The sequence below is a fragment of the Herpailurus yagouaroundi genome, unplaced genomic scaffold, assembly GCF_014898765.1.
Source record: "Herpailurus yagouaroundi ecotype Mexico unplaced genomic scaffold, PumYag 29, whole genome shotgun sequence".
Taxonomy (NCBI): Eukaryota; Metazoa; Chordata; class Mammalia; order Carnivora; family Felidae; genus Herpailurus; species Herpailurus yagouaroundi.
The window spans coordinates 100,468,940-100,495,030 of record NW_024412377.1 but is presented as its reverse complement, the minus strand read 5'-3'; the positions used below and the strand labels follow the sequence as shown (position 1 = coordinate 100,495,030).

Here is a 26,091-nt window from a genome sequence, read left to right as displayed (position 1 = left end):
AGAAAAAATTTACATTTATTTATTTTTGAAAGACAGAGAAGGACCAAGCATGGGCAGGCGAGGGGCAGAGAAAGCACGAGACACATAATCTGAGGCAGGCTCCAGGCTCTGAGTTGTCAGCAGAGCCCGACCCAGGGCTCAAACCCATGAACTGTGAAATCATGACCTGAGCTGAAGTCAGACGCTTAACTGATCGAGCTACCCAGGTGCCCCATATTTTCTTTTAAATTTTAAGGTGAATCCAGAGAAAGGACTAATTTGACTCAACTATGCAAGAAATACCTATTTGATGTTTCCATGTTTTATGACTTCCTACCATTCTGGCTGGTGCAAACATAAACTACTCAGCCCCCTGTAAGCTCCAGCGATGATTCTGACAATCCTTCCTGCTACCTCTTTGCCTAACCTTACATGGTTTTCTTAAACATATTTGTAGATCAGCCAAGAATCAAGGTGGTTTCCTTCAAATTTCTGGAAAGTTCTCTGTGCAGATCCTTTCTCTCTGGTATTTTGCCCCATAAATTCTAGCTGTTGGAGACTTTTAAACTCCAAATTCTATCTTCTGAACTTGAGACCATAGCGCTGTTTGTTTTCTCTCTTCCTATGTTTCTGCCTGGAGACACCTAGTCCATATGGTAGGGCAACCATAGGATTTGCTTCCCTTCTCTAAAGGAGAAGAATGTCCTGTGCTGCATGTTGTACAATGTCTCAAAACTGCCATTTTATATAATTTTTCACTTTGTAGTTGTTAAGAGGGGAGGGCATATCTTGTCCCTCCTAATTTTTCTGGTACGAAAATGGATGTCCATCCTCACCCACTTTGTATCTTTTTCTCTCACTCTCCTTTTCCTCTTCATTTCACAAGGTGAAATACAGGACCATTTTGGAAAATAACTTAAAGCAGAAATGAAGATTTAAAAAGAATTTAAAACTTGGAAAAAATAGGCTGTTGAGTAACTTTTCATGCAGTAATGCAAGAATAAAAAAATAAAATATAAGAATTAGCTTTATAGGATATAGAATTGATACTGATTAGGTCTCTAATACCATATATTTACCTCCCCTGCTCTCTTTTTAATCTTTCTAATTTATCAATATTCTATCTCAAGATAAAGAAATAGGGACAAAGGGGAGGAAATTAGAAATAAAATGAGCCACTGATCAAAGAACTGCCACACAGAGGGGAAATGAAGGAAGATGTGCGGAAAGATTCTGGCAATATACCAGAGTCAAAGAAATCAAAATATCTTTAAAAAGACCACCTCCTTCTTTCAAATAGAACATTTCTCTTTAAAATAAAGGCAGTACTGATGTGGAAGGTTAGTCTAAATGCAAACTTTGTCTATACGGCCTTAACATAAGGTCGAGCAATAGCAAACTACGGCCCATGAGCTAAGTCCTGTCTGCTGCATATCCTTACAACGATGCTGTACGAAATCTTAGCTATGAGCACCACTGAATGCTGAGCTCTAGAAGTCCTTCTAATAAATTCTAAAATATAGGGGTGGTACTGGGGACCTCCTTATTTTCTTTGTTTTATATTCTATTTTTCAGGATAATGTCTAAAAACCTGATTTTCCTACTATGAAAGTTTGGCCCTTATTTAAGTGGTTTCACTTTAAGTGGCCTTTTCCTGTACATATAACCAGTAAGTTCATCGATCTAATGACTCTTTCCTGCTTCCTTTCTTCCACTTCATGACTACATAACCTTGAGACTTTACCTTAGAGACCAAAGGGCTTCTTTGGTCAAAAGAAGCCACTCTGGACATTAGCCCACCCATCTGGTATTATTCTTAAACATTAGTTTATATCTCTTATCTCTGGAAATCATAAATTCCATAGTATTCCTTTACATGACTACCTTTAAACTGAATAAAGTGGGAATATGCTTTCATGAAATTAACAAAAAAATCAGCAGGCTCTTAAAAATATCTAGGGACAGATAAATTGGTGTTAGTGAGACGTTCAAGGTACTTTTTACATGAACCTTGGTTTTAATACTGTTATTCATAGTGGTTTCCTTAACTGTTTTCCAAAGTCAGTGATTTTTCCTGAAACCTGTACTGCCTATTGATAACAACAGAAGTCTTCTCAGATTTGTCAAACAAAGATGATTCTAAAAATCTTAGGAATTTTAAGGTATAGATGTGAGATTCAGTGTTACTGAAGTAATTACCTTAGTAATTTTTTCTTGTGATGGCTGTGTGATTAAGAGAAACAAAGGAGAAAAATACACAACAAATCCTCAGGAACAAGCAACATTCATTTGTACCCATTTTTTTGAAACCTCAAACCCACTGAGAAATTTTGAGTTAAAGTCTGTCAACATATATCATCACTATAATTAGGCTCTTATGCACAAGAGCCAATCATTTACGACAACTAAACATGAAACGTATTAAATTTATAACCTATGTTTACCCTGAGCCCTTTCATTTTATTCTGACTCATGTGAATTCTATGAACAGAGACAATGTAAAAATGATTCATTAGGAAATATGATTTTTCCAATCTATACACAATATCTTATTTTCATTTATAATTTTAAGTAGTTTTAAAAATCATTTAAGGAATCACTTTAGTGCTCAGTTTAAAATATCTTCATTTTCTTCATTCACTTTTCTAAGGAAAAGTAATAGGAATGCAATCTGATGTGCACTGTACCTTTAAATGACTGCTGGAGGCAACATCATGTAAGGGCAGAATCCCACCTAGATTTTCACAATTAACATTAGCACCAGCTTTTAACAACTCTACAATTATATCATTAGATCTCTTACTAGATGACTCATGGAGTGGTGTCCAACCTAAAAAAAGGAAAAAAGAAAAAGCCAAACAAGCTACTGCTTAAAAATCAACATCCATGTAATATCTCCATTCTTAAGTTTATTTGCACTAATGTAATTAGTATCTATATTGATTCAAATGTATACACTAAGCATCAGACAAGAAATTATACTGAAAACCGTGACCTTAAAATGTGTTTCATTTTGGGGGCGCTTGGGTGGCTCAGTCAGTTAAGCATCTGACTCTTTGTTTTGGCTCAGGTCATGATTTCAACGTTCGTTTGAGCCATACATCCAAGCCCTTGCATGGAATTCTCTCTCTCCTTTTCATTCTCCCTCTCTCTCTGCCCCTCCAGCTCTCTCTCTCTCAAAACTTAAAAAAATGTGTTTCATTTTTGTCAACAAATTGATCTCGGGAAAAAGTATTTCTTGATACAAGGGTCAAAGAAAAGACTCAGAGAACATAAAATATAATGGGACTAAATTTTTTCACCTCAGATATTAAAATAGAGTACGATCATGTCTGAATTTCTCATTTGTATCACTGCATTGTCACTTATGTCTTTAAAATGATATATGATTCTTGAAGTCACCCTCTGAGTTTATCCCTCTGTTAATTCCTCACACGATGTTTGTGCTTGAGCAAAATGTTAGAAGATCAATTTAAAAATGGAGGCTTAAAATTAAAATTAACAAAGAGAGACAAAAGGAACTATGTAAAGAGAGGGGAAAGAGAAGGGACAGGGAAATGGGAGAAAATTGGCATTCTCTCCAAAGTGAGAGAACAGTATTAAGGTCTCTAAGGAAAAGGCCTAAATAAAGCTCCCCTTACTCCCCATTCTGTATACTCCCTCTGAATGCTCCCATATGTATGTTAGAAACTGCTTCAGAGGAGGTTATTTTAGCAACTAGAGAAAACCAAGATAAATTTAACTATTCAACTAAATAATATATTATAAAAAAGAAAGTTCAAAGTTAGCAGCCAGGATCAAAATTGGGAGGGGGGATGAAATGTGTAGTTCAGTGAGTTCAAGTGATAAAGACAATTAAAATTTAAAGAATCCAAACCTGCATTATCTTTTACATTCACATCTGCTCCGGATTCTATTAGAGCCTTCACCAGAGACAAATTTCCTCTTGTGGCAGCCAAATGAAGCCGGCTTTCCCTTCTGGAATGCCTCTTATTGATTCCAGCTGTTTTCATTTCTGAAAATTTGCCAAGCAAAACTGAGGCTTCTTTTCTGCCAAATGCTGATTATTACAAAGGAGCTTAGAAAATACAGAGCAACTTCCTTAAAATATCCTAAGTAGGGTACACTATACAAAGCATACATCGATATCATCGCTATTACTGTTTTAAAATGTAACTTGTGGAGAAATTGTAGAGCATCTAAGCACATTACTTTGCATTCATTCTAACAGTTACTCAGTCACTCAATAAGATTAAAACAAACTTACTACAGTTCTACACTCCTCTCATTCTCAGTAGTCCTGTAATAATGGATAACATTTTTCTTAAAACAAATTGTGATTTTATAAAACTCCTCTATTCTCTATCTCAGTGAGTGTCTTTCTGATCACAAAAGATGCCAAAAACCTAATTATGGCCTATTGACTGGTTTTTCTTCCATAAAGCATGTAGTACAATATCATTATCCAAAGATTTTAAAATATATTTATTTATTTTTGAGAGAGAAAGAGGGTGTGTGTGTGCATGAGCAGGGGAGGGGTAGAGAGAGGGAGGGAGAGAGAATCCCAAGCAGGCTTTGCACTGTCAGAGCAGAGCCTGATGCAGGGCTCTAACCCCAAGAACCATGAGATCATGACCTGAGCCAGAGTCAGGAGTCAGACACTTAACTGACTGATTCACGCAGGTGTCCCCAAAGATTTTTAAAAGTCTTTTCTTTGCACAAGTTAGAAAGACCTAAGTTGGAGCGAAAACACACAAACCAACAACAACAAAACAAAAGAATCATATTTCCTTCTTAATTTCTTCCCTAAACCATGTTAAAATGATGGTAAAACGTTTTTTTAAATACCATATAAGGACAAAAGAAGAGGAAACAATGGAGGACAGAGGCGTCAACAACTTTTTGGGAATCAGAAAATTAGTGACAGAGAAGAGTTAACTGACTTGGTAGACTGAGGGAAATGACTCAACCCAAATGGCTGCAAAAAGAATTATAGAGAAAGAGAGTCCACCTGAAACCCAGCACTTGAGGACATCAAATACCATGGAAGGCAGGGTGCATGCAACTGGGCTAGAAGTGCAGAGATTGACTGAAAAAAAAAAAAACAAAAAACAAAACACCATATATAGAAAAGTTGGGAATCCAAGTTCCCTTCCCTAATCCTGTAGTGTCTGGCAACCATTCCTCTTACCAAGGTCCCCATCCCCAAGCCAGGTAACTGGAGGTTATTTTCTGTAGAAATTGTATCAGAGAAGCTTCAGAGTGAGACATAAGGCAAAGTTGAGGTTTAGAGTGATGAAACAGAAAGGATATTCATTATACCAGTAGTTCTCAAATGTAGTCCCAGATTAGCAGTTATCAGTATGACCTGGGAAATGTGTTCAAAATGCAAATTCTCCAGCCCACTCCAAAAGCCTACGGTAGAGGGCAGACTTTAAGATAACTCCTGGGGAGCTTGGGTGGCTCAGCCAGTTGAGTGTCAGACTCTTGATTTCTGCTCAGGTCGTGATCTCAAGGTTGAGACACTGAGCCTGTTTGGGATTCCCTCTCTCCCTCTCTGCCCCTCCCCTGCCTGCGCATGTGCTCTCTTTCAAAATAAATTAACTTAAAAACAAAACAAACACAAAACTTCTAATGATCCCCATCTCCTGGTATTTATGGCCTTGGATAATCCCTTCCTCTTGAATAATTTGCTTCTAACCAATAGAAGACCTCAATATCAAGGGTATATTTCATTCCCTTCATTAGGCTACAAGAGACTAACATTTTCTGTCTTGCTAGCAAATTTGCTCTATCACCTTCAACTTGCATGTTTTGATGAACCAAGTGGACATGCTGGAAAAACTCATGAAGGAAGAAACTGAGGATGACCACAAACTGGCCACAACCCTCAAGGAACTGAATTCTGACAACCACCACATGAGCTTGAAAATGGCTCCTTCCCTTGTTGAGACATCAGATGAGACCTGTCTTGGCCAACAGCTTGTTTGTAGCCTATAAAATAAACTGAGCAGAAGACCTGCTTAAGCCATACCCAATTCCTGACCTGCAGCAACTATGAGGTTGAAAAATGTGTGTTGTTTTAAACTAAGTTTGTGAATTTGTTATATACTAAGAGAGAACACACCTAATAAATCAGATGTTTTGAGGCTAGAGTCCAGCAATATGTATTTTAATAAGCTTTTCAGGTGATTTTGATGCAGGATAAGGTTTGCAAACCATTGCTTTAAACCTTAAGACCCTCTCCCTGCTCCATTTCCTAAATGGCAGCAAGAGGATTCTTTGATTATATGAATCACAGTAATAGTAACAGCCTCATGGCTATCTTCCACTGACGTCCAGACAAAATCATATTGCTCTTCAGAAATTTGTGCTCAGTGGGGTGCCTGGGTGGCTCAGTCAGTTAAGTGTCTGACTTCGGTGCAGGTCACGATCTCAAGATTCGTGGTTCTGAGCCCTGCGTCGGACTTTGTGCTGACAGCTCAGAACCTGGAGCCTGCTTCAGATTCTGGGTCTCCCTCTCTCTCTGCCCCTCCCCTGCTCATGTTCTCTCTCTCTCTCAAAAATAAACATTAAAAAAAAGAAGAAGAAATTTGCACTCAGGAATTCTTTACTGGAACAATAAAGACATTTTATGTCTATTATATATATTCAATATTTTATATACATATATAGAGAACATATTTTAAAATTATGAAATACCCAAAATGGCAGACCTGCAGTTTTCAAGTTTGAACTGAAAAATCTCTCCCAGTCATTGTTACTGTGAATGGTCCAAATCTTCTCACCTTGTTCTTTGTGTTATAGCAAAGGAGGTAGGCACATAATAAACATTTTGGGGCAAAAACTCTAAAATTCTTCAAAGTTATTGTCATCATAAATTTCTACACCATGTAACTAAAATTTTAAAATAAAATCTGGAAAAAAAAACTAGAAAGGAAACAAAGAGGACTCAATTTAAACTTGTAAAAAAACTTCATAAAGTCAACTGTTGTTAATACTGAGTACTTTTTAATAGCATTATACTTTATTAATAAATTAATAAATATTAATAATTATTAAAAATATAATATTGAATACATGGTATTAAGATTTATTTTTAGTTTGTGAGTTGGTTTTTTGAGAGTGAGTAGGGGAGGGTCAAAGAGAACAGGAGAGAGAAAATCCCAAGCAAGCTCGTGCTGTCAGTGCAGAGCCCGACACAGGTCTCGAACCCACGAACCATGAGATCAAGAGTTACCTGATCTGTAAACAGGAGTCGGAGGCTTAACCAACTGAGCCATCCAGCCACCCCAATAATATTATTTATTAATAAAGTATAATGCTATTAAATACTCAGCTTTCAGTTACTTTGTATGTGATCTATTCTTTACTCTCTGGAAGCTCAAGATCCTTAATTATATCTGCAGAGATTCTTTTTCTAAATAAGAGAATATTCACCTCTATATAAAATAATATCACAGGTTCCAGGGATTAAGACATGGACATGTTTTGGAGGACCACTATTCAACCCACCACAGGAGGGATGTCCAGGGATTAAGACATGGACATGTTTTGGAGGACCACTATTCAACCCACCACAGGAGGGATGTATAAGGTCTTTAGATTACACAAGAGAGGGACAATGGGACAAGGTTCTCAGAGAATGCCTAATCCAGTGTCCTTCCTACCTCTTAAGAAACAATAGACAAATGAACTTTTCAGTGTTTAATATTTAACCTGAAGTGGCTTGGCTCAGCCTATTGTTCACCACAGCCTTATCTCCAAGGACCATCAAAAGAGAGTTAGCTTGTCTATATTGCCAAGCACACACAGTTCATTCATCTGACAAAATGAAAACCAGTGGCTACTCTTTAATTTCCCTTATGCTGAAAGGGCTCTCTGGAAGCTGTTAAGTGATCTGGCACAGTTCAGATGTGCTGCCCCCACTCAATATCATTGCTGTCTGTTTATTTTACCTCCTCTAACATTTCAAGTTAAAAGTCTTAGGCAGAAATATGACAAGAATGTATCTGAAGACTAATGGATTCTCAAGTGGCACTTTATAGTAAAACCATCTGATAAATATAGCTGAAGTAATCTTACAACCTAGTGAATGAGAAAAAAAATCAACCGTAAATGTGAAAGTTTAGCAATTCTCTGAAGTAGAGTGGATTGCTGGGATTGATCATGTCAACTTTTACCTAGACAAGATAGAAATACAAACCTTGGCTGCAGGTAGCTTTCAAAAAATTTTGTCTTTTTCTCAAATTCCGGACTTTTTTGTGTTTCTGGATACCAGTAGACATTTGAATTTCAGAATCTGTTTTTTCTTTTTTCTCACTGTTTCTCACAGAGTTTTCATCTCCATTGATATTAGTTAATTTCTCACCTGCAAACCAAACATTTTGCAACATACAGTTCTCCTTACTAGCTACATGATTAGAAAAGAGTCTGGTCACATAACTGTTCCAAGTTTCTGTTCCTACCTGGACTGGGGTGGGTGTGTGTGTGTGTGTGTGTGTGTGTGTGTGTGTGTGTGTGTGTGTGTGTGTGTTTTAAGGGAATGAAAGTCTTAAAAAATGTTTTTAGGGGTGCCTGGCTGGCTCAGTCAATAGAGTATGTGACTCTTGATCTCAGGGTTATGAATTTGAGCCCCAGGTTGAGGACAGAAATTACTTAAAAATAAATTCTTAAAAAAGTATACCTTTATATAACAAAGTGTGCTGGATACAATACTTACAGGAATACAGTGAACCACTGAAATCAAATGAGCTAACGATTTCCTGCTATAGAAACTTCTATAAATTATTAACTTCTATAAACATCAATTATCAACAATCTTTGATGATAATAGTTTGATTTTCAAGTCAACAATATTACTTAATTAATAGTATCCCTAAATTATACTCTACATGTCCTGATTCTGGTCAGTTTGGGCATAAGATGAGTGGAATTCAGTTAGAAATTTCTATCAAATAAGTAAATCTATTGGAAATGTGTACTAATCAAGAAATATTATTAATACCTGGTATATGAGAAATTTCTTTCTCTTCTTTTTGTCTAAGTTGTGAGACATTGGTCAATTCCTTATTAATATTGTCGGCAGAATAAAAAATTGTATTATGTATGGTTTTGTTCTCTGGAATATCTTGTTTCCTTTTTTCAACTGTAGTTGTTTCTATTACATGAGAATTAACAACTGCAGACAAAGGCCCTTTGGAAGAACTTGGTTTTTGACTTTCATCGTTGTAATCCCTTTTAGCGTCTTCTCCCTCATTTACCTTTTCCACAGTACGCGTATCTGTTTGATCCATTAAAGGATCTTGAGGCCTTTTGAATAGCTCCACATGACTAGTCAACTTTGAAGTTCCCTGTGTTGAAAATGTTCCTGGACAAAGCTCTGGACTGCCATGTGAATGATCAAAAGAAGTTTCATATGTGCATCGTCCGTAATTTGCAACATGTTGTTCAGGACCTATTGTATTATCTGACTCAGAAAAATCAACAGCTTCCTGTTGTGGAAATATGGTTAGACTGCAAGCTTTTAACTTATTTTCCTGTGAAATACAGTCTTCAGAAGGGAAAACCTGTTGAAAATCCATTTCTTCTCTATTTGTTATATTCTTTTCACAATTATAGTGGTTTGTGCAACCCGTAGAACATACCACTTTTTTAGGTGTTATAGTCTTCTCAGAGATATAGCAATCATCATCATCACTAAGATTTTCCTTTATAAAGGATGCGAAAGAATTCTCCCACTCATTAAGGTTCTCACCTTTTTGACCCAAGTTACTATTTTCATGAGAAAGGCTAATGTGCTGTTGTTCTTGGTGAGTGTCAGGCTGCTGCTGTGTAGTAACAAGTGGTAACTTGATTTCTTTCTGTAAGGAAAGTCCTGAGAAAAAAACAGCTTCAGCTCCATGAGTGGATTCCAAGCATTTTGTTTCCTGATTATCTGATAAATCCAGGCTGTGGATATGTGTCTCTTTGAGAACTGAACAAGCCTCCATACTACTACCTAATCCATTTTTCAGGCTTGATGGAGCTAGGCTAAAAAGTTTATGTGACTGTTCTGGAAGGTCAGCAAAGCCTTGGAGAATATCTTGTTGACCAGTAACCAATCTATTTATTCTTCTGGAAGAAGAAACAGCGACTGTCTTTCTTGGAATGTGTTCTTGTTTTGCATCATCCACTTGAGTTCTTTTATGCCATGTGTTTCTTCTTCCTCTGGCTTTAGACACATTTGTGCTAGGACCTTTGATATCCTGGAGACTGTCTTTTCTGAGTCCTCTAATAGAGTGTATTTGGTTAAGAGCTGATTGCTTATGCATGGATTTACCAAATTTTGTGTCTTTGGAATCTCTTCGGTAATGTTCATATACATCTTTATTTATAAATAAACCTTCTTTGCTTCCTTTATCAACTTTTACATCTTCTGATTTCTGTCTGTTGGAATTTTCATCACAAACAAACCCAATGAGATTTTTAGAACTGAATTTTGGTTTCTAAAGAAAGAAAACATATAGTTAGCTTTAATTTTCCGCTGTAGCTCTATATTCAATTAACTCAGAATTGTTATAAATGAAATCATTATGCCATTCAATTTTATGATTTGATCTAAACACAGCACCTGATGGCATATATATACAAGGTCGTATTTCAAAAAAGGATTAACAGAAAAAGGGAAATGTAGTAGATTAAGACTCATTATGTGTACTAATCCATATTTTTTGGTTCACATTTTGTTTTTGCCAGTATTCAGCACTGTTCCTCTTATTAGGCATAATTCAAAATTTAATCTACTTAATTTTTATAGGCTTTAAACATAACCAAATGAAAATGCTTTATAAATATTCTCCTCTCCCAATTGTTATACAGATAGAGCTAGAATTGAGAGTTTTTTCATTTAGTATCTGACAGACTATAGGTAGGGCAGGAAAAGAAGGGATTTAAAAACATGAAGATAGCCTGGGTGGCTCAGTCGGTTGAGTATTAGACTCCTGATTTCGGCTGAGGTCATGATTCCAGGGTTGTGGGACTGAGCCCCATGTTGATCCCATGCTGAGTGTGGAGACTGCTTAAGATTCTCTCTTCCTTTGCCCATCTCCCCTGCTGGCATTCTCTCCTTCTCTCTCAAAAAAAAATAAAAATAAAAATAAAAACCAACCAACGAACCAACCAAAAAAACCCCAAAAAACAAACAAAACAAAACAAAACCCAAGAAGGCAGATAGGCTCCCAAACCAATCTGCATGAAAAAACTGTTGTGGCCTGCTAAGATTAAAACAGGGACACTGCTTCCTCTCAGTCACCACAAACCAAGCCCCAAATGAAGAGTAATGGCCCACAGTATAAAGTTTGAAGGAATGGGTTGACATCTCTGGCCAGAAGAAATTTGACATGGATGATAAACCCCATGGCTCCATGAAGAGGAGGAAAAAGGAAATGGCTATTGACACATCAGTGTGCCAAAATATGCTACCTTTACTCAACTGCTTCCTGAATAACAGCCCAGAACACTGATTCTCACGTAACTATTCCAAAGTTTCTTAAAAGCAAGGTGAAGTCACTGTTCCTGATGAATGCTTTAGCCATCTTTCTTTCCACTCTGATAATCTATAAAATGGGTAGCGTGTGCAATCTATAAAAATGTTTACTGCTAAACAGCGCTATACCTTGTGCTGGTGTACATCCTCTATGTCTGATAGGTCAGTGCTGTTCTTTTGAGCTGTAAACAAAAAGAGAAAATCAAAGAAAACAGCCCCCTGTAGTCAGACTCTAGACTTCTAAAACCCACAAGTCCTTTGCCATGAGAAAACCAGAGGATAAGTGAAATTATGCAAACATTTTCCATTCAAATTGGCACATATAACATTCCTATAACTAATATCTTTCATATTTATTAGAAACCCCATACTATCTTGAGAAAGCTGAAAATATTTCTGTACGAAAAGCAATATGGCCCCAACAAAATAACAACAAAGACGGGCAATGAACTATTTCTATATTTCCCATAGATATATACAGATATGGAGCTGTCAGCAAACTACTTTTATATAGCAAAAAATTATTTCATAATTAACTGGATTATCATTTCCTAATATGTCTGCTTAATAAGGTTCTAGTCTGAATGCTTTGTTCTCTTAAAAATGAAACATACATGCATAGAAAAGGCCAGTCTTGAGAATGCATAAGAAAAAAAAAAAGATGGCTTAATAAAATATACCTAGGTTGATAATAAAAGTACTTTAGTGTCTCTTTTAAATCCTAGAGGTGGAATTAGTTACCTATATATACATTTGGCCTCAAAAGACAAAAGCCTAGAAACAGTGCCTTGTATATAGGAGGTATTCAATCATTATCTAATAGAAGAAGGAATAATGAATGAACGTCTTAGGTGTGATATGTAAACAATTTAAAATTCTTTAAATACACTAGGAACTAGAAATATATATATATAAATATATATATATATAAAAATATAAATAAAATAAAAATATTTTAACAGGGATGTAACTGGAAAAAAGAATATTTTATTTCTTGGGAATAATTTTCATGATAGCAATCAACTTACAACGAGCATAATGAGGCCTGGCATTCACCTACTCACCTCATACAGAAGACAGTAGGTTCATAGGAGGTCCTTCAATGAAGCAAACAGGCTTGGAGCACAGTCTCTGGAGGCTACTCCTGAGTTTCTATCTTTACTCATTTGCTTAGCAGCTGGGTGACCCTGGGTAAGTTTCTTAATATCTCTGCCTCAGTTCCATAAAATGAAGGTAGTAATCGTCCCTATCTTACAGAATTGTTGGATAAGACAGCAAGAAAATATTTCACAGGAACCACCATTTTGGGCATGGTTCCTAAGAGAATCTGGAAGCTAGAAAGGGGCTTTAATCTCCTCTCAGTTTCAAGAGTCTATATGCTCTAGTATAACCAATTTAACAAAAAAATCTATACAGGTATCAATTCTGAGGTGGTGAATGTTGGTGATGTAGCTGTAATTTTTTTCACTCTGTTATTCCTAGCTTCTGTCATATGTAAGGTACTGTACTGAAGCATCTTACATACATCAACTCTAATCCTCACAGTAACAATCCCACAGGTATCTAAGTAGAGGAGCAGGTATTAGAAGCCCAAATTTACAGATGAGAAAACTGAGTGTTAATATACCTCAGGCTATAAAGTTACTAAGAATGAACTCCTGTCCTATACCAAAGAAGATGTATTCTACTCTAAGAAAACCACCAAATATTATTGCATGAGGGAGGTTTTTTTATCCATCATTCCCATAACTAAAAGCTATTCAACTCAAATTTAAAAACAGAAACTCTCAACTAGTTTTTTCATTTATATTGATAAGTCAGCTAATAATTAATGACAGACTTCAAAACTTCAAACAAGAAATATTCAAACCACCTACTAAAGCATGATAACACAGCCCAGCTTCGTAAATTCCCTCACCAAGGAATAATGGAAGCTAAATCCTAAGAAAAAAGGCTTGGGATCCTTTTCCATGAATGAAATTCCCTTGGGGAGGTGTAGGTCAGAAGTGGGCATTAGTGAATGGGAGATTCTGGATTTGGAGAAAGGGCTATAATGCTGGAGAAAGCACTCTCAGAAAAGCAAAACAATGTATGCTATTAAAATAGAGCAGTAAAGAAATTAAGCAGATTATCAAAGCAAAAACTTAAAAACATACATGCTTTTGCCTCCAACTGAATATGTGCAATTTTCCACATAGCTGGAAATGTAAATATAAGTGCAATAATTTATCTCAATGAATGGAAGCATGAATAATCTATCTCAATGTGCTTTTACAGACCTGGCCTCAACAAGGTGTAGTCTGTCCCTCTTATTTTCTGATGAGACTGGGCTACAGGGGAAGGAGTGTTTTGTTCTAAAGAACCATTAACTAATTGCCTCTTGGTGGCCTTTAATTCTCAATGAAGTTATCTTGTTATTATAAAGTAGGGTGTTGGGGTGCCTAGGTGGCTCAGTCAGCTGAGAGTCCAACTCTTGATTTTGGCTCAGATCATGATTCCAGGGTCTTGGGATCCAGCTGTCAGGCTCCATGCTTAAGATTCTCTCTCTCTCTCTTTCTCTGCCCCTATCCACCACTTGTACTCTCTCTCTCTCAAAAAATAAATAAATACTGCTTCTCGGCCTTTTGGCTAAGATCAAATGTAAAAAAATAAATAAATAAAATAACATAGGGTGTTTTCATCCAAGTCTTAGTTCTTTGTCAACAGCATTCAAATAGTTACCTCTTAGGGAAAATGTTATTAACATATAGTTTGGTAAAAGTGAATGAAGCACACATACAGCTCCTGAAGGTAAAGACTTTATTTTGTTTGCTTTGTTTAAAAGGACTGACACACTACTTATTCAACAAATATTTACTCAACGCCTACTGGGTACAAGGCACTTAAGTATTCATCACCAGACTAAACACAAATCCTTTCCTTCATGGAGCTTAGATTCTGGTGGGGGAAGACTGAAAATAAAAAATAAACAAATTGTCCAATGTGTTAGAAGGTGTTAAGTGCTACGGAAAAGGGATAAATAGAAGAGTAATATAAAGTAAGGATTGGAGTGTGGCAGTTTGAAAAATATGTTCATAAAATTTTTGGTATTTCCTCCTTTCAAAAGGTGGAACTTCGTAGACTTAGTGACTTACTACAACAAATAGAATATGGCATAAGTGCTTCCAAGATTAGTTTATAGAAAGCTTGGGGCCTCTGTCTTGGGTGCATTCTCTCTTAGATCACTTGCTCTGAGCCAGCTACAAGGCTGTCAGCAGCTCTATGGAGAAAGCTCCGGTGGCAAGTAATTGAAACCTCCAGCTAATGAGCAGTGAGGCAATGAGGCCTGCCGATAACCAGGTGAATGAGCTTCAAAGTGGATTTTCCTGCCCTAGCCGAGCCTTGTGATGACCATTCCTCACTAAGAGCTTGGCTGCAACCTGTAAGAGACACTGATTCAGAACTGGTTACTCAGTTAAACTGCTTCCAGACTTCTACTCCTCAGAAACTGTGAGAGATAATACGTTTGGTATTCTGAGATGCTAAATTTCGGGTAACTTGCATAGAGATAGGTAACTAATATGGTGAGGGTGGGAAAGAGGTAAGGTTGCAGTATTAAATAGGATGGTCGAGGTCTCCCTGAGAAGATGACATTTAAACTAAGACTTGAAGGAGGTGGAAGAGGCATATTTGAGAAACAGCAAGGAAGCCAGTGTGACTGAAGCTGAGAGACAGAGGTAGAGAATGGTAGAAGTTAACTGGTTGGGTGGCCAGCTCATATAGGGGCCTGTATGCCACTGTAAGGATGCTGACATTTCTTCTAGATTAAATGGAAAGCCACTGCAGGGTTTGAGCAGAGGAATGCTGTGATCTTACCAAAAAATTTAACAGATGCATTAAGGAGAATATAAAGCAAGTGTCATGCATGTAAATTATTCTTATAACCTTGTTATTGACAACTATAAATCAAGTTCTTTGGTAGTTCAATTTTTAACAGTGTAATGGATTACAGGGCAAAAATATAACCATAGAAGAAGATTCTTAGGGGATGGAAACAAAAACAATCCTGACCATACTCACCGAACTACATCATATCATGTTAGCCAAAAAACTGTCAGGGGAGTGGGGGGACCAGAACTTTATAAAAGTTTTCTTAACTTTTGTAATGCACAACTAGGAAAAAGTACCTTTGATATTATCCCTTTTTTCTCTTTGTTCTTTTGGAGTCCTTACATTATGTGCATTTGGAAACAAGTCAGTGTGCTTTACTAAAGGAATGGAGCAAGGACACCACTGGATAGACGTTCTCACAACTAAGGAGGAAAGGAAATTTAATTTCTGTAATTCTAAATTCAATTCCTGTAACTCTCTACCAACATGATGAACAGATATAACAGGCCAGTTTAATCTTACCTGATGTAAGATGTTTTTGGTGTTTAGGAATATATTTCTCAAGGAGACGCTTCATACGTGAATCTTTGGCCTCATCCAAAGCACACTTTCCATTGTCACTTCTAAGTAAGGGATCAGCTCCATTCAAAAGAAGTAACGCTGCCACCTACAGGAAGACCGTTCATGTGAGCGTGCCCAGACAAAAGGTATATTATTGCAAATGTGTGCTGGCTTACAACTCTAAGCAACATCGGATATTTCTTTCAACAAGAGAGCTTGGGTTTATCTGTAACATCTTTGCCCAATAAAAAAATTAATGCAACTTACTGAATCATAATTTGTTGATACACATATCCTTTCTCTTACAAAAATAGAGAAAAAGGGGGAAAGGGAGGGGGCAGAGAGGGAGAGGGAAGGAGGGAAAGACTGAGGGAGGAAGGAAAGATCAGAAATATAGATAGTTTAGGTGCTGGTGAAACGGATCTAGAGGTACACCGAGAATGAGGTGTCGGTTCTGTAGTAGTAAATACAAGTTTGACATGTTCCAGGAGATGGTTATGTCATCTTCCATCTGTAGCTGTGTTGCCGTTGCTCCTCCCCAGTGTCAGGGAGAAAGAAACCAGTCAATCCTTAATTGTTCCTACTCCTCAAGTTACCTCCTCATGATGCTCTCCCTGACCTCCTCATCCACTGCTGCTGCCTTTTTTTGGGTACATATTTTATCATAGTGCCCAACATATATTACACTTATTTCTTATTAATCTGTCTCTTGGGCACTCTAAGGTTGTTGAGGGTGGGACTATGTCTTTCTTTTAAAATTAATTACATATGAATAGGAAATTAATGAATATAGTTCAAAATATAGAAGACTCAGAAAAGTATACAATGAAAAATAAGTTTCCTCCTCTATCCCTGAATTTCAGTCATCTAATTTTTTTAAGTACTATAGTTTCTTCTGAATTTTTTGAGTTAATCTAGTCCAACATGTATATATGTATGTATACATACAAATATGTACAGATTTTCTTCTTACACAAGTGGCCATAGAATATATACATTCCTCTATATCTTGCCGCCCCTCCCCCAACAAAAGAGCTTAGAAATTGTACCATGTCAGTATAAAATGAACTTTCTCATTCTTTTTAGCAGCTAATAGTCTACTATTGAAAGTACTATATGAATGTACTGTATTTTATTTTATTTTTTAATTTTTTTTAATGTTTATTTTTGAGAGACAGGAGAGACAGAGAACGAGCAGGGGAGGAACAGAGAGAGGAAGACGCAGAATCCGAAGCAGGCTCCAGGCTCCGAGCTGTCAGCACAGAACCCTATGCGGGGCTCGAACCCACGGACCACGAGATCATGCCCTGAGCCGAATTGCCCAACCGACTGAGCCACCCAGGCGCCCCTGTATTTTATTTAAGTACCCTATTGACAGATGTTTAAGTTGCTTCCAAGTTTTTACTACAGGTATATGTCTTAATCATCTTTATATTCCCAGTGCCTATCTCAGTGTCTGACAAACAGTAAATATTCACTAAGTACTGTTTAATACATGAAGAATATAGGGGCGCTTGGGTGGCTCAGTCGGTGGAGCATCTGACTTCGGCTCAGGTCATGATCTCACAGTTCATGATTTCGAGGCCCACGTCGGGCTCTGGAAGCCTGGAGCCTGCTTCAGATTCTGTGTCTCCCTCTCTCTCTGCCCCTCCCCAGCTCATGCTCTGTCTCTGTCTCTCTCTCTCTGTCAAAAATAAATAAACATTAAAAAAAATTAAAAAAAAAAAAGAAGAATATAATCAGGGAGGATGTCGGAAGTAGGCTTTAAGTAACACTACAAACACTAAACAGAGCCTAAATTTCCATGTTAGTATCTGGAATGACAGAAAGGACCCAAATTTGTGTAAATTATATATACCCCCAAATTAAATATATATACATTTTTCCTTTTATAACAAAGCATTCTAGGAGTGAAAAACATAACACTACAAAGGGACAATATAAGCTAGATCCTCTAAAAATTATTAAGACTCAGCAATTCTACTTTTCAAATTATTATGAGAATTTAATATTAGATAGGGAAATAGAAAGTAATAATAGATATAATTAAACCTATAATTCATATACAAGCCAGGTAACAGTAGATAACAAATTTATGTCTGGATCTTCATGTTTTGTTCAGCAAAGAAAGCACAGAGTACACAGCTTTCTTTTAGGAAAAGAAGTTTTCCAAGGGAGTTGCCAACAGGGCTGTGCTGTTTATCTCGAGATTCTGTGTCAAATAATAATCCACGCAGTGAGGATGCACAGAAAGATGATCTCTTTTGCACTGCTGGTGAGAATGCAAACTGGTGCAACCACTCTGGAAACAATATGGAGGTTCCTCAAAAAATTAAAAACAGAACTACGCTACGACCCAGCAATTGCACTACTAGGTATCTATCCAAGGGATACAGGTGTGCTGTTCCAAAGGGGCACATACACCCCAGTGTTTACACCAGCACTATCAACAATAGCCAAAGTATGGAAAGAGCCAAAATGTCCATCAACAGATGAATGGATAAAGAAGATGTGGTATATATGTATACAATGGAGTAGTACTCGGTCAAAAAGAATGAAATCTTGCCATTTGCAGCAACATGGATAGAACTAAACGGTTTTATGCTAAGTGAAATTAGAGAAAGACAAAGATCATATCACTTCTCTCAGATGAGGACTTTAAGAGACAAAACAGATGAACATAAGGGAAGGGAAACAAAAATAATATAAAAACAGGGAGGGGGACAAAACATGAGACTTATAGAGAACTGAGAGTTGATGGAGGGGTTGTGGGTGGGGGCATGGGCTAAATGGGTAAGGAGTATTAGGAAGACATTTGTCGGGATGAGCATTGGGTATTATACATAGGAGACAAATTATGGGAATCTACTCCTGAAATCATTATTGTACTATATGCTAACTTGGATGTAAATTTAAAAAAAAAAAGCGTTTCAACATTTACCATAAAAGAAAAGAAAAACCATCTAGTGTGAGAGTGACTTAGGAACAAGGAGCATGAGAAAGAGGACTGGGAGAAAGGAAAAGGCAGGGGCTAGAACCTCACTTTCCTAGAAATCCAAGTTGGTAATTCCCAGGAAATGGATACATTACTTTGAAAGTCTCTGATTTAGACAATGGATAGTTTGCTTCACCAAATATCCACACTTACTCTTTCCCTCTCTAGCCTTAATATTATGAATTCTGCCTTACATATCCTCTAATTTGAAGCACTCTCTTCTCACCAAAAGGCAATAAATAAATGACTTTTCCTGAGTATTTCTCCCATACTTTAAACCTGCATTTAGGTTCTTTATTAGCTCTTTTTGGCTACCTAACAAATTACCCCCAAATTTAGTGGCTTGAAACAAGAATAACTATTTATAATCTCACAGTATCTGTGGATCAACAATTTGGGAGCGGCACAGGTAGGTGGTTCTGAGTTTCTCTTCTCTTCTCTTTTCTTTTTTTTTTTTTGCCAGAGTCTAGATGGGATTACTGTCATTCAAGTATTTCATAGAAACAGGAATGTAACGACTGGGTCCAGGTAGTATGAAAAAGTAAAAACACTGCAGGTTTGTACATGCTGCTCTATTTCCATCAGGAATGGGCTCCCCCGACATCAGACACAGCAGCTGTACTTGTCAGATGCGTCCTTGCAGATGCAGCCCTCAGCACACTTGGCACCGCCCACAGGGCAGCAGGAGGAGCAGCTCTTCTTACAGGGGTGCATTTGTACTCTTTGCATTTGCAGGAGCTGGCGCAGGTGCAGGAGCCCATGGTGGAGCAGGAACAGCGTGGGTCTATTTCAAGCCAAGGTGAGGGTGGAGGTCCAAAGCAGGTGACCCGGGGAGACACTGGTGGGGGCTGGAGGTCTGGTCAGAGTTATTTATGAGGATGTAGTCAAGAGGTTGGTTGGAGATATGATTATATAAAAGCTTGACTGGGGCTGCAGGATCTGTTTCTAAGATGGCTCCCTCACATGGGTGTGAGACGGAGAGGCCCTAGTTCACTGTCACAAAGACCTTTCCATAGAGTTACTTACGTGTCCTCATGATATGACACCTAGCCTCACACTTAATGACCTGAGAGAGAGAAGAGAAAACGAGGAAGAAGCTACAATACTTTTAACATAGCCTTGAAAGTCATATACTGTCACTTCTGCCACATCCTAACTGTTAGAAGCAACTCACTGACACTCCAGCTCACAATCTTGGGGAAGAGAATCAGCCTTTACCTTTTGAAAGGAGGACTATTAAAAATTTTGTGGACATATTTTAAAGCTACCACAGGTTGGGGCGCCTGGGTGGCGCAGTCGGTTGAGCGTCCAACTTCAGCCAGGTCACGATCTCGCAGTCCGTGAGTTCGAGCCCCGCGTCGGGCTCTGGGCTGATGGCTCAGAACCTGGAGCCTGTTTCCGATTCTGTGCCTCCCTCTCTCTCTACCCCTCCTCCGTTCATGCTCTGTCTCTCTCTGTCCCAAAAATAAATAAACGTTGAAAAAAAAAATTTAAAAAAAAAAAAAAGCTACCACAGGTTAACTCAAACAAGCAGAACAATTTCAGGAAGTGGCTGGCATCACAATCCTCTTTATTTGGCTGGTCAAACAATAGACTCCTTAACGAAATACAGGTAGACCTCTACTTAAAGTTTGCTTATGGATTTTCACCTCAAAGCATATTATTGAATCAAGTGCTTTCTTCCCTCTAAAATCAGCTGACTTCCTTGTGTAAGAAGCAAGTAGGACAGAGAATAAAATTCTTTTAAGTTTCTATTTAAATTCCAGTTAGTTAACATACACGTAATAGTAATTTCAGGTGTACAATCAAGTGATTCAGTACTTGCATACATCACCTAGTGCTAATCACAAGTGCACTCCTTGATCCCCAACACCTATTTAACCCACCCCCAACTCCCCTCTGGTAACCATCAGTTCTCTACAGTTAAGAGTCTGTATCGTGGTTTGTCTCTCTTTTTCCCCCCTTTGGTCATCTGTTTTGTTTCTTAAATTCCACATATGAGTGAAATCATATGGTATTTATCTTTCCCTGACTTATTTCACTTAGCATAATATTTAGAGAATAAAATATTTTCAAGTACTTGAAAAGACAGTATTTTGACTATACAGAACTAATGAAATCTGCACAAAACAGAAAAAACTACAAAAAACCCTTCATTAGTAGTTTCATTGTTGATAATAACATTGTTAACATGGATAATAATATTGTTGGTAGTAATAAGTATATTATACAATAAAGAAATAAGTAATTTTTAAGAAACAAATGTTGAGCCTAACAGAAAAAGAGACATAAGTATAAAATTAGTTAAATGTAAATGTATAATATTAAGTTTGAAATAGTAGTATCAGTATGGGGTGCCTGGGTGGCTCAGTCAGTTAAGCATCCGACTATGGCTCAGGTTATGATCTCGCAGTTTGTGAGTTTGATCCCTGAGACAGGCTCTGTGCTGACAGCTCAGATTCTGGAGCCTGCTTCAGATTCTGTGTCTCCCTCTCTCTCTCTGCACCTCCCCCCACTCACACTCTGTCTCTGTCTCTCAAAAATGAATAAATGTTAAAAAAAAAAAAAAGAAATATCAGTATGAATTAATAATTTTTCTTTCTAAAAATATGTATTTTACTGAAAATGCCTAAAAGCAATGACATCCCATAGCAATGAGCACACCTAGCACCCAGATTGTGATTTCTAAATAGACTATCCAGTTACAGACAATATAAGAAGAAACAAGCTATACAACACCACAAAAATAAAATTAGCCAAATCCAGAATTTAGGAAATTCTTTAAGACAAAAGCCAAGATTCTAGAACCCCTAAGAAAACACAAAATAGAGGAAGAACTGTTATAGGTTAAAACACACTTAAGACACACAACAAACATATGTAATATATGGACCTTGATGGATCCTGATTCAAACAAAAGCTTACTATAAAAATGCATTTTTTAGATAAACTGGGAAATTTTAATATGGACTGAATATTAAATAGTAAAAGAAACTATATTAGGTAGGATGACGCTGTGGGTGTAAGAAAAGTTCTTATCTGTCAGAAATGCAGGCTCAAGTATTTATGAGTACAATGGTATAATACCTGTGATTTCTTTTAAAATATTTCCAGTATCAACAACACACAAGTCATGTTCCAGCCTGTTGAGGGAGTTTGGCTCTTTATAGTGTAACAGAATATACAATCAAACTTTAGAAGAGATTTCACTACAGACACATGTGGAATGAATAATCACCATGTTTAAGGGATGTTTTTCTCAATACATGTGAACCTAAGTAACACTGTCAGCCAACCTCCAAGTCAACATCTCATATACTCATACACCATACAACACTTCATCAAATAAAAGCTTTGTTAAAATCATGATAGCTTACATCAACTTGTCATGCCATTTCCTTCACCTATTAACAAAGTAAACCTAATAAAAGAGAAGTCAAGGTTAGCCTGACATGACTTGTTCTTAGGGATGCCTACAGATTCTCAAAGATCACTGCATTCTTATCTAAATGTCTATGTGTCTAATAATTTGTTCCAGATTTTTCTAAGGAATCACAATGAGCCAATCATTTGTAATTCTCAAATCCCACCTTTACCATATTGGAAAATGTAATTATATTGACATATAATTTACATGCCACACAATTCACCCATTTAAAAAATACAATTCAATGGTTTTTAGTATATTAAGAGAGTTGTATAACTATAACCACCATCTAATTTTAGAATATTTTAATTTCTCCTAAAAGAAACCCTTTAACAATGAACTGTTACACCCCATTCCCCACCTTCCTTTATTTTTTTGTTTTTATTTATTTTTGAGAGACAGAGAGAGAGAAAGCAAGCACAAGTTGGGGAGGGGCAGAGAGAGAGGGACACAGAGAATCCAAAGCAGGCTTCAGGGTCTGAGCTGTCATCACAGAGCCAAACACGGGGCTTGAACCCACGAACCATGAGATCATGACCCGAACTGAAGTCAGACGCTTAACCGACTGAGCCACCCAGGCAAGTCCCCACCTTCCATTCCTAATCTTTTCTGTCTCTAAAAGTTTGGACTACTGCAAATATTTCAAACAAATGGAATCATACAAGGTATTTTTAATGGCTTTTAGCTTTTAAAAAATAGGTTATTATCTTTTAGGATCTCCCACCTTTTAGTATAAAAGTTAATTCCTGTAAGATAATACATTCAAGTTCCTTCAACTCTGGAGTATTTAAGAAACTCACACTCTCCAGGTGCCTGATCCAGTATCAGGTTCCCACGACTTCCTTGGTTTGACATTTTTAGTCCTATAACAAGTAATGCATGGGAGCAATACCCAGAGTCTAGACCATTTCTCTGATCATCTTTGCCTTACATATGAGATTCCCCAAGGTTAGCCTAGATCCTCATCTGATGCTCAAGCTATCCCTACTCCATCCTCCAAAACAACATCCTACCCTACTTTGATTTTTAAGGCTTTGGTTCTTAAGTCAGTCCAGAACTGACCTGGAATTTTGGAAATCTCTCTTGGACTGGGTGAAGTAACTTTCTGGCTCCCCCCAGCTAAACAGAATGGGAAGGAACAAAGAAGACTGTGACTTCATCCCACCCCACCAGGTATCAGCTTTTAATTCTTAAGACTGTTCTCTGGGTTTCAACTTCCATCTTGCCATTCTCTTTTCTCCCGCCATCAGTCAGGATACGCCACGGTGCCAAAAGCACATCAGTTATAGGAACACAAAGGTTGGCAGGAGGGAGTGAGATAGGAGCGAGGTAACTAGATTCTGGAGTCAAAGGTGTGTGTCCTTGGTCCCTTTTACTTCACTGAGGGAGTAAGAGAAGGCTATATGTCTGCAAAGGCGAGACAGAAGATAGCCAGTTATAGCCAGTGAGGCAGAAACTGACTAAAGTCGAGTTACCAGATGGGACAAAGGAAGAACTGAGAAAGAAAGGAGGAAAAAGTGAAGTGGTCAGGGCTTACCTTGCCCAAAGGGGGAAAAAACTTTTGACTAGGGTTAAGTCAGCCCTGAATAGTTGGGAAAGCAGATGGGCCAAAAGGAGAGGGAAGAACTGCTTTGGCATGAGGTTTCTCTGCTGGAGGCCAGCTTTGAAGAGGGAGTAAAGGACAGAGAGGGCTCACACCACCACCTGTCCAAGCCTGCATTCTTTTGGCCATTCAATTAGGTCCCAGGCAGAATTCCCCTCCCCACCCAGCTTTCTCTACAATATGGAGGGTGACCACCTACTAATAAGTGATACAGTATCAAAAGAAGGCAAAAGAACCTAAACTTTCCTGAAGTACTGTTTCACATTAGGAAGGGTTATGCTGTGTCCATGCCCATGGCTCCCAGAAGCCTTCCCCAGATCTATTTGTTAGGCATTTCTTCTTGGAAGCAAGTGTATCATAACTTCCCGAGCTCAGCTGATTAGCTCCCTTTTCTACCCTAGGAGTTTGAACCCAGAGGCAACTTCCAATACATGAGATAAAAAAACATTAATATTTTCAGCAAATATCTCAATCCGGTAATGTTGTGCCTGAACCAGAAAATGTCTGGCAAGCTCAGAATGTAAGTTTATTTCTGAAATAAACTGCACGTGCTGAAACTGATCATCTTAATTAATATTATCATTATAGTAGCTACCAATTTGTATGGAACTATAGTATTTTGATATTTTAAACAGTAGTACATCTATGCTAGTATGTACTAGTTAATCATTAAATCTAAGAGATTCATATCTTATATGGACTCTGAAAGTAACACTAGTGTCCAAAAAGGTGTATGCCTCCTATCGGGACTGGACATCACCGTTTAACACTCTGTAAGCAGAAAACGTTCTGCTAAAACCTATAGAGTACCATACTGAAATAGTCTAAAGAAGTATATAAGTTTAAAAAATACTATGTGAGGGCACCTGGGTGGCTCAGTTGGTTAAACACTGGACTCTTGATTTTACTCAGGTCATGATCTTGCAGTTCGTGAGTTTAAGTTCCTCATCAGGCTCCATACTGACAGTATGGAATCTGCTTGGGATTCTCTCTTCTCTTCTCTTCTCTGTCCCTTCCCCACTCTCTCAAAAATAAATAAACTTAAAAAATAAAAATAAAAAATACTATATGTACCCATGGGGCGTCTAGCCGGCTCAGCTGGCTTAGAGTCTGACTTCAGCTCAGGTTGTGATCTCATAGTTTGAGTTTGAGCCCCATATTGGGCTTGCTGCTGTCAGTGCAGAGCCCACTTCAGATCCTCTGTTACCCCCTCTCTCTGACCCTCCCCCACTTGTGTTCTCTCTCAAACATAAAGAAACATTAAAAAAAAATACTATGTGTAACCAAACACTACCTGTAGTTATTAAAAGTAACACATAAAATAGCATCTACCATATGAGACACAATAAGTCTATCACAAAGTAAAACTTTATTCCACATTCTGAGTACCCATTAGAAGAATAAACTATAACTGAATCCCTATTGCTAGCTTCCTGAGATTTTTAGTATCTGTAGAATGTAGTATTTGATCTGCAAACAAAAGCATCACAGTACCTGATAACGTCCATTTATGACAGCATCGTGTAGGGGAGTGATCTGGAACATTCCTTTGATATTTACATCGGCTCCACCTTTTAATAGTTCACTTGCTGTCTGATAAAATCCTCCTACACTAGCTTCATGAAGTGCTGTCCAACCTATTTTACAAAAAGGAAATGGTATTGGTTTATGTTTGGTATCGTAATGTTTTGTGCTTGCCCTTATAAACTATATAAACTCTAAGTTGTTTCTTTAAAAATATTTTGATTAGATGAGACAAGATAATCCCACCATGAAAATAAACTATTATTAGGTGGATTCAATAAATCTGAAGGCCAAATAAAATTCCTACCCCCAACTCAATTGTGAAAATATGAAAAAAATAAAATATTTGAAACTATTCTTGTCCAGCTCAAATAAAAACGGTGTAAGGGAGTCATTGTTAGCTTAAAGAAATGCTAATTATAGGCTACTTTTTTTTTATTTTTTTATTTTTATTTTTATTTTTTTTAATTTTTTTTTCAACGTTTATTTATTTTTGGGACAGAGAGAGACAGAGCATGAACGGGGGAGGGGCAGAGAGAGAGGGAGACACAGAATTGGAAACAGGCTCCAGGCTCCGAGCCATCAGCCCAGAGCCTGACGCGGGG

The 26,091-nt window shown here is 37.5% G+C and overlaps 1 protein-coding gene and 1 pseudogene across 3 annotated transcripts in view; both read right to left on the bottom strand.

Annotated features, from left to right (window-relative positions):
• The window catches only part of ANKRD31 (ankyrin repeat domain 31), a 164,339-nt gene that overhangs the window by 62,269 nt on the left and 75,979 nt on the right, over nucleotides 1-26,091 (bottom strand). For 2 of the 3 annotated variants that reach the window (XM_040450693.1, XM_040450703.1), the window contains 7 exons: nucleotides 25,457-25,599; nucleotides 15,899-16,043; nucleotides 11,636-11,688; nucleotides 8,987-10,466; nucleotides 8,186-8,350; nucleotides 3,857-4,039; nucleotides 2,667-2,809 (listed from right to left, as the gene is read on the bottom strand). In XM_040450693.1, the coding sequence (XP_040306627.1) occupies nucleotides 2,667-2,809; nucleotides 3,857-4,039; nucleotides 8,186-8,350; nucleotides 8,987-10,466; nucleotides 11,636-11,688; nucleotides 15,899-16,043; nucleotides 25,457-25,599 (2,312 nt within the window). The remainder of the gene's footprint in view (nucleotides 1-2,666; nucleotides 2,810-3,856; nucleotides 4,040-8,185; nucleotides 8,351-8,986; nucleotides 10,467-11,635; nucleotides 11,689-15,898; nucleotides 16,044-25,456; nucleotides 25,600-26,091) is intronic. The other variant, XM_040450700.1, reaches the window with a different exon arrangement.
• LOC121040718 (metallothionein-1-like) lies at nucleotides 19,536-23,214 on the bottom strand (annotated as a pseudogene).